At 41.7% G+C, this 9,537-nt stretch overlaps 1 protein-coding gene across 1 annotated transcript in view; it reads right to left on the minus strand.

Moving 5' to 3' along the window:
- Nucleotides 1-666: 666 nt before the first annotated feature.
- Nucleotides 667-9,537, minus strand: part of WNT7B (wingless-type MMTV integration site family, member 7B) — a gene marked incomplete at its 5' end in the record, with an annotated part of 12,373 nt that continues 3,502 nt past the window's right edge. The window contains one exon of the mRNA XM_010140596.1: nt 667-1,384. Coding sequence (XP_010138898.1) covers nt 905-1,384 — 480 coding nt within the window. The remainder of the gene's footprint in view (nt 1,385-9,537) is intronic.

Raw genomic sequence — 9,537 nt, forward strand, 5'->3', positions numbered from 1 at the left:
TCTGGTAATAGCTTAAGGCCTACAGCAACTCTCTAATAGTGGAGTGACAACAGATCAGTAGCACTGAAGAACTTGGGGAGAACCAAATACAAAAATTATAAAGTCAGAGTTCCAATAAGTTTACATTTAGTACACAATTAAGACATAGCTACCCGTTAGTGCTTAGAATTTTTTTATACTATTAAAAACATAAATAATTATTTTTAATGTTCGTTCAAAGAGTTCCAGTGTCACTGGCAGCTGATGTAATTTTGTGAACGTTATTTTTTCCAAACTGATAGTAGAGTTTTTCCACCATAGATTTTGTATCCCTACCAGTTGTTTTCTCTTTACCTGCTTTCTTAGAAATTTAGACTTTTGCAGTAAGACTGCTGTGTTCTAGTCAGTGAAGATTTCATTTCCTTAGAAAAAAGTATTTATGCACACAGGGCTTGGTGGTTTTGTTGTTGTAAAAGAGGAGAAAGTGTCTTTCTCTTTTAAATTTCATGGGAGCTGCAATGCAATCAGCTTCTCTGATGTGTATAACTTAGAACACTTACTAGGAGAAATCTACAACACCCAGATTGCAGTTAAAAAAAAAAAAGAAAAAACCAAAAAAAACCCCCAAAAAACCCCAAAACAAAACAAAACAAAACAAAACAGCAAAAGAGAGAGGAAGTTTCATGTGGTTGTCAACGTCACCTTAATCCTGTTGCCCTTGTTTCCAAAGCAGTTACAACAGCCAGCCAGCTAAAATGCACCATCCATAGAAGTCTAAGTAGTAGGAAGGGAGTGGTTGTTGCGGTGTCAGTTGCGGTTCTATTCCCAAGGAAGATTAGATGTGCAAAATGATGCTGTCATCATTTGTTGTACTCCACTGTCTTCACTCGCAGTGATTTTCTCTGTTCATTTGCACACGATGCCATTATTTGCAGGTGAACACCTCTGTCCGCTCGCTACACGTGTTGCACTTCACAAAGCAGCACCAGTGGAATTTGCAATTACACTGCCACACCTTGGTGTACTGGTGTGTGTTGTACCCTCTTCCACAGCACATCATGTCACACCCATCAGCATTGGGAGATGTACGGTTGCAGAGTCGTCCCTGGGTACCAACGCTCCCTGTGGAAGCATCTTCCTCACAGTAGTTGGGTGACTTTTCAATATACACTAAATCTGTTTCCATGGGTTTCTGATAACTCTTAATCTGCTTTATCTTCAAGAAGGTTGGCTGTCTTAGTCTACTGGCTCGTACAACCTCCACTTGTACTGCAGCATTGTATTTCTCTTTCAAAATATATCCAATCTCTCTGAATTTAGGAAGTGTGGTCCAGCAGGTCTTAGTTGTACAGGAACCTGAAACTCCGTGACACTTGCATTCCAATTTCATTCTCTCTTCGAGAACCTATGTGTACAGACATTTGCATATTGTTACTGCAGGAAAATTATATTGCAAGCTTGCCTAAATCTCTGTTTAGTTCCTGTTCATTACTGCTGGCCCAAATTTTTTGAATGCATGCTTATAAACCTTCTCATCTCCCAGCAAAATACTCGTAACACATTTTGTTTTACAAGGCGCCTGTTCTGAAACACAGTGTTTTGTCATTTTGTTAGAAAACATTTGCACTCTGTTTTCAAATATTGGAGAATATTTACTTAAATTTCAGAAGACATGTCTTCAGAGCCAAAGTAATTCATGGGACTCCGGTGCCTTAAAAAGAATTTTCCAACCATTTTCATTTTGGAAAAAAAAAAATTAAAGTGTTGTAAGATTCAGAATATTTAAGACTAATAATTAAGGCTAATTGCTTTATGTAATGTTCAAAGAAAGTTTACAAAAATTTGACCAGCTTTAATATCACAGAACAATATACACTGTGCGGCTGAGTAAGCATTCATGTTCACTCCACAATTAAAAATTTTGTCTATACCAGCGGTGGTAATACCAGCACATCTATTAACTATTCAACCCACAGAGCATATCATCCCCCTGAAAAGCAGCACCCCTTGCAGTATGTAGCCCAACTTTAAAGCAAATGTTCTGCCACAAATACATTTTCGCACCAGGACAACAACTGTGCCACGTTCAAGGAAATAAAACCCACTGAAGGGTCCTGCTCAGCCATGAGCCAAAGAGAAACGGGAGCATTTATTATTGCTATTGCTAGGTTTGCCTAGAGGAGCTTAATCCAGCAAGCATCAGGTGGTCCCCAGAAGGGACCAAAACTTGGGGGTACTTGGGCTCACACGCCCAACCTCTCACCTCTGCTGCAGCTGAGATGCCAGGGGCTGGCTCGTACCTCCTTCTCCAGGCACGGGTGTACGCCGTGCGAGCAGATGCCCTCCTACTCTGTGTGCGCAGCGGAGGAGAAAACGGCCTCGCGGAAGTGCCTCTTTTTCTGCCCTCACGCTACCACTTAAGCCTGACCACAATTACACCCGCAGTCATCATTAGCTTATGAAAATCAAGGCCTAAGAACAAAGCAAACTGATCTTTCCCTTTTGCAATGGGATGCTAACAAAGAAACATGAGCTGCCGAGCTTGTCTTAAAGCATTACTGATGCTGCAGACCATCTCCTGTAGTGGTTTCGTTGCAGATCCCAGAACATGACTGAAATGGGCAAAGGATAAAAGGGCCGAAATCTGAGTACAATGGCATAATGAAGTAGAAGGGAAGTAAAAAATGCTTACTGCTTAAGAAACCGGCCTTAAAATAAAAGCTGCACAAATCTGGCTATCCCTGCAAATAGAGGGCACCCTCCTGAGTTGTTCAAGTTTCACTTAAATTGTATGCTTTGTTTTTTACCCAAATCTCTGGGGTTTCAATATTGAAAAGAATATTTGGTTTTGATTCTCCCTTGGCAACATACAGCAGCAAGTACAAGATAGCTGAGCATCCGATTTAAAAATACCTTAGACCTTCTGGAATTTCCCAGGTCAAGGTCAGGTTAGCCTACAAGAGGCAGAATAGATGTTTTCCAGGAAGGTTTACGGGGTTAGGGAGGAAGTTTCTGTAGCTGCAACTACTCTAAAAAGGAAGATCAGCAAGGCTGTTATGAGCTACTTTTTGTGGACACTGCAAAGCCCGCTGATAAACTGTATCACCTTCACGTCTTCCCTACAGAAAAAAAAAGAGAAAACTTGCCACCTTCTGCTGCAGCGGCAGCATTTCAGCGGCAGTACATAGAGAAATGCCTTACGAAAATCTCAGGGGTCTTTCAGGAGGCTCCAGGGTGTCCTCTGTCCCTCCTTCATACTGGTGCAGAAGGACATAATTTTTCAAAGACTCCCGAGCAAGATTCCAGTCCTGTTCCACAAATCTGGCTTAAAATAATCTGTTGTTATTTAGATGTGCATGTGGATATCTATAAAATTGTTTATAAGTTTTGCTTGATATTGCTGAAATACATTTTGTTTCAAGTGGCCTGTTTCTATGGCTGTCTCACCTGCAGCTCAACATGCAGTTCCAGCCACAAGAACTGCAGCAAAATCCATTACAACAGGTGGACGGAGGCAACCTGCTCTACACCTCCACGGAAGAACACTAAGACCGAAGGACTTCCAGGAAAGCGTCATGGGTGGGATGGATCTGCCACACCTGATTCATGTTCCTCTTCTCCCGAAGATTTTGTCATGTTCCGTGCTTGTTTCTGATGTCTGGTTTTTTGGTTGAGAGAGCAAGTCAGTAACTCGCTCAGAGAGTGGGAGGAGATGAGGTTTGTGAGGCTCCTTATTCTCGTGTGAGCTCACTACTGGACACTGTTCCGAGGAGCCTCCGTCTCTGTCATGGATGTGCTTCCCTGATACAACAGAAAGTGTCATTGTTCCTGAAGGACAAAAATATCACCCATTCTGGTGTCCTAGGGGATGTCTTTGCATATGTGTATTTATACATGGATGCGTGTGTGTATTTATTTGGTGGAGATGCTGCCATTCATATACAGCACTGCCTGGCACCCTCTGTAGCACAATCTCCAGCAGTTTGATCCTCAGTCTTGGTTTCTCTGTTGTTGTCTTTCTAAAGATCCAGTTTTGTGAGTCGTGTTGCTATACAGAAATCTGATTTCACTGCTGTATTATTTCATTGCTTATGATGGTGGAAGGACTTGCAAATGCAAGCCACGCAGGCTCAAAAAAAGCAGAAGTTTCAAAAAGTATTAATTCATGATCCCAAAGCCAATCTCGCAGGTTTTTTTTTATTTTTTTGGAGGCTTCTCTCATGAATGTGGAATGCTTGGGGTTACAACACTGAGTGCAGGCCCAATCATCAGGTAGTTAAATTCCTGAACGCTATAATTTGTGTGCCCACAGTCAGCTGTGGGTATAAAATTGTGCCCAAAAACTTGAAGGTCAGGGAATACAAGGCCCAAACTAAGCAGATTCTAAGCAACATTTTTTTTCCCTTTTCCCACCCAGATTCTGTGGAACATTTCTCTTTGCTGACAAGCCAGCACGCTCCAGCTTTCCCAGAGGTATGTCTGTCTGCGTGGTACCTCAAGCATCTTCCATTTGCCAGCAAGGTGCCACCGGACCTGGCAAAGATGGCAGGATTTGATCCTGATCGCTCGATGCTGTGAATGATGAGCAACTCAGTGCCTTTCTCCCCAAGTGGCCCTCCAGCTCAGTCTGCCTTAGCAAAATTCCCATCAAAGCTTTGACCCTGAGCCTTAAAGGTACTTATTTACTCAAATCTCATGCACTATGCCAAACTAGGTGCCTGATTAAAGGCTGAAAATCATTAGCTCGTATGACCCACTCTCTCAGCAGTTTCATTTCTCATATGTCAGTGCCTCGTATCTAATCTTGAAGGGTTTACAGCAAGATCTACCTCCCAGAGCAAATTCCCATCACTGGACTGTTCTGCCTCAGACTAATTGTAGGAACATTCTTTAGGTCCCTTTTCCACATACAGGCCCACTCCCACTCCAGCATGGTCTTGCCAAGGAAAATTTTGTAACTACTGCTACTTTGTTAAATGAATTGTGAAATAATAATGTTAAAATTTTCTTATCCCACATATTTTTATACCTATATAAATCATATACTGAAAATGCAATTTGAGGGTTGTCCACTGCCAGTTAAGTAGTAAAAGACTTGTGAAGACTGAAATGAAAAAAAACAATACACGTGAAAAGAAATTCATTTTTTCAACTCTGATATCTAAACCCAACTGCCTAACATCAGATACGGTTTCTGTACATATTAAAAATCCTATCTGGGTAAAATATGTAAAAACAATAGTAACATTTTGTGTGTGTTTGTTTTGGCTTGCCTTTTCTGGTTTGTGTTTTTCTTAGTGGAAATGCACATTTTTGGACCAGATGTTGAATGTAACAAAATCCATATTATATTTTGACTGCAGTATCACAAAGAAGTAGAAGACTTTAAGAATTTTCCCCCATCAAATATGAAAGCCATCAACTTTTGTGTCGGGTAATAACAGCCCCAAAAGAGATGGATCTTGGTGACGAGGTGTTACCTCCCCTTTGATACCCGTGTGGCAGCAGGCACAAGAGCTGATGGCTTGCAGATGATGTGTGAGCACTGGCTAACCTTGGTCTCTTGTGCAGCCCGGGATCCACCACTGCTGACAAGATGCTGATCCCATGTACCCGTCTGTGAAACAAAATTGGGATTGGTTGGGTTTGGTTTTGGTTTTTTAATTTGGAGAGCCAGGGGGTGTAACTAGCACTAGTAGGGTGTAATGCCACTCCTCTAATACAAATGTCCTGAAAATATTCTTTATTCATAGCCGATCACAGAGCCCGAAATCATGCCATGTCTCCTCAGGTTGTCCCCCGTCCTGTGAAGAGAAGACCTGAAGCCAGCAGGAGGTGCTTCAGCCACATATTTTTATTTCTGCTCCTCTGTGAGGCTGTTCCGTATTTATATTCTGTGGGATGGGAGATGAGGAACAGGATTACTGTGCTCACTTCTTGTCACATTCTTATTTTTGTTATTGTTTAGTCCAATGCGAGCAAGGAGCCTCTGCTTTGCAGCGGGTCAATATCCAGCCACAGCATAAGATGGTTTGTCCCTGGCACTGGCCAGAGCTCAGCAAGGCTAGGGACCCTCTGAAGTGCTAAGAGATATCAATTTACCTCCTGTCCTTGATCTGCCTCCCTAGGTAAGGTACCCTCTCCCATAGTATCCCCACCGAATGCATTAAAAAAACCTGAAGACAACCCAACTGCTCTCTTTACCCAAGTTCTCTTGGCTATCAAGAAATTAAGTCTGGGATTTGGGGACCTGCTGCTCGTCAGATGAAAGGCCTTACTATGGGCTATAGAGCCTAACCCATCTGTGCCTCTTCCCTGCCTTCTAGAAGAAGAGAAAATTGCCACTAAGTTTGAGCAGTAAATTGCTGCAATTGATTAAAACTTTCTCAATTTTATTTTTACAGTGAAATGTTGCCAAAAGCAAAAATCTTAAGAAGAACCCTTCAAGTCATCCCCAAACCAGGTGTGATTGCAGTACTTTATTGTCTTGTCTATGGAATTTGCTCTAAACCTTGAAGTAAAATTTTACATGTCATCTTAAAGGGTTAAAAATATTTCATTGCTGGTTTCATTCTGTCAGGCAGTATAGACCTGTCAGGTTTGGGGGGGTGCAGTCATAATTTACTAGGTGGATGATATCTTTCTTGCATACATTGCATGGTATGCATGGGCATGCACATTTCTAGAGTAAACCCATTTAGCAAGCCCTAAAATATTTGGCTATTCCCCAACCCCCCACACCACCACCACCCCCCTCTAAAGCAAAATGTTCAAAAAAGTAAGATAGTACCAGATGTAGCTTCTGGCACTTAATGTTAAGGGTGTGTTCCTGGAAGAAAAAAATAGGCTAGTAAATCCAGCCGGACTGGAAGCAGGAGAACTATCCTCAGGAGATTTTGAGCCAAGGCTTGCAGATTCAGGACATATGGATAAGCATTAGTTATCCCTCTAACTCTCCCAGGCTGTAACACCAAACTTTCTGAAGTCGGATTCATATCTGTCTGCAAATCAATTTAAGTGGGCAAGTGGGAAGTATGTCATGAAGTGCAACTATTGAAAACTTCTCTTTCGTGAGTGTTCTCACAAGGGATGTACAGTGAAATAGTTTGTCTCTATTAGAGAAAGAAACTTTCAGCAAATGATGGACTCAGGGCTGTAAAACCTGGAAAGTCACATTCTTTAAATCGCTGAAATGACTTAGGAAACAAAGTCACATTTTAAAGACTATTTTAGGCTTATAAAAGCATAAAATTAGTTTGCTTTCAGTTTTGAAACTGGGATTCAGCCTCCACTGCAACTCCAGAGCATTTCATCCACAGTCTTTCGTTTCTAATATTTAGGTCCTTTTAGGTGGCAGCAAAGACAATTTGCAACTGAAACAGGGCATGCTGTGCATCTTGCAGAAATGAGCTTATTAATTTAAATGTTTCATGTGAGGCAAAGTGAGTTAACACTTTCTTACACACTTTAGGCACAGACAACACATATAAATACATAAAAATATCGGTAATTATGTGCACACACACAAACTGTATATATGCCTGTGTTGCTGTGTGCGTGTGTGTGTGTGTGTGTGTGTGTGTGTGTGTGTGTGTGTGTGTGTGTGTGTGTGTGTGTGTGTATATATATATATACAATCAATGGTGACCAACAAATCACCTCATTAGCTGCTCTACAGCCAAAGCACTTCAGCAAAAAAACCCCTTCCCAGTACCACAGTCCTGTGGTGCCAGGAGCTGTGAGATGAGCCACGGCTTAGATGGAAATGTTGTCCCAAGCAACTGAATAATCTCTTCAGAAGAGAGTCTGAATTATTATTTTTTCTGTCCCGACACTCTTATTGTTTCAGATGTAAAATAAGATGTTGTCATCTTCCAGGCATTCAAGAAAAACCCATCGACATTACAAAAGAGTAAATATTGGGATGGTACCAGGCTGAGTTGCTGGCAGTCAGTGTGATGGGTATGTTTCTGGAAGGGAAAGAAATAGGCCAGCTTTTTTATCCGCATAACCACAGTTGTTGTCTATCATAAGGGTCTAATTGATGGACAAACTGTCAGAAAAGTTTCTTCTTTTTGGTAAAAACTGTGATCTGCTACCAATTTGTCAGCTTGTTCTTTTAGCATTCCCCTCTCAAAAACAAACAAACACAAAACCCCATTTTTATAATTGAGATTTCCCATGAGAGCTGGTCATTGTTTTGAAGCTTTCAACAAGAAGTTAAGATTAATGGCATGCATTCCCAGATGTTACTCTTTCTAAGTTCATTTATCCCAGAATAATGATACATGTTTCTAAAAATACATGGTAGAAAGCTGTCTCATAAAACAGCATCAAAGCTTACTTGGTTTTGTTGGTATTTAATTTTTCATTACTCTATCAAAGTTTTGCCCACAGATCTCTCTGTAATCATTCAGATTTGCGACAAGCCATTCTTTCAGTAACATATGCACCAGAGTTGCACTGGTCTTTCTTTGGGGGCTCATTTTCGTTTACCACACTTGTGCTTTCCATCCTGAACCACAGCGGCCATGGTGAAGTTGGCTACTTCGCTCTTTTACACGGAATGGCGCTGGTTTGCCACAAAGCACACATCTTCCATCAGCAGTGTCCCACGTCACCAGGGATCTCTAAGCATTTATTTCTTTCAAATGGCACTGGTGGCAGGTTTAATATTTTGCCACTGGAGCTATTCATTAGAAATTTGTTAGAAACTTCACAAACTAGCCATTGGCTGGAACAAATCTTAGGAAGGCAATGCAGAGACGTTAGGGGATGCAATGCAGGGCAATTAGTGGAATCATTCTTTCCACAGTCATCACAAATTCCCTCAAAAGCCTAAAGACCGTATTTTTTACAAGGAGGTACTTTATCAGTGTTGTCTTGAGCATCTCAGCCCCAGCCTCAAGTTAAAGAGCCCCCAGAACTATTTCCTACCTCATCTGTTCACAAAGTTTGTGCAATTATTTGTACAGCATGCTGTTTTTTCCTCAAAGAGAAAATCCTCTGGAGTCTATTTTTAACAACAGCGAAATACCAGCAGGCCAGCTTTTGAGAACATCCCTATGACAGCAAAACATTATAGTCATTGCTATAGTTACAAATGCCTCTGACTCCCAGGCGGGTCTGGGACAAGTGCTGGGAGAGATGAAGAACGGGCAAGATTCCTACCCCTGCATGTGAAAAAGTCCAGGCAGTGGTATGAGGGGGCATCCAGCTAATTGCTCTGGGGGTGAAACTGGTGGTCAGAGTCCTGGATAATGATTCTAGCAATGATCTTCTGGCCACCTGGTAGAGGTCTGGTGAGGTCATCAAGGGCCTTCCACTGACTTCAGAACAAGTTGAAAATACCTGTAGGTGGGGTTGGGAGCTCTTAGCGTCTTTTCTTCCTCATGTTTCTGTCTTAGGAGGCTCTGGGGTTTGAAGAGAAGACTAAAATGAAGATGTACTGGTTAAGTATTGTTGTTCTTACCTAACTCAGAAACCTAATTTGGTATGACTGAATAAGCATGATGAGCCTTACCATTACAGATGTAAATGGCGGGGGCGGGGGGGGGG

Source organism: Buceros rhinoceros, unplaced genomic scaffold (genome assembly GCF_000710305.1).
Source record: "Buceros rhinoceros silvestris isolate BGI_N320 unplaced genomic scaffold, ASM71030v1 scaffold8717, whole genome shotgun sequence".
NCBI lineage: Eukaryota > Metazoa > Chordata > Aves > Bucerotiformes > Bucerotidae > Buceros > Buceros rhinoceros.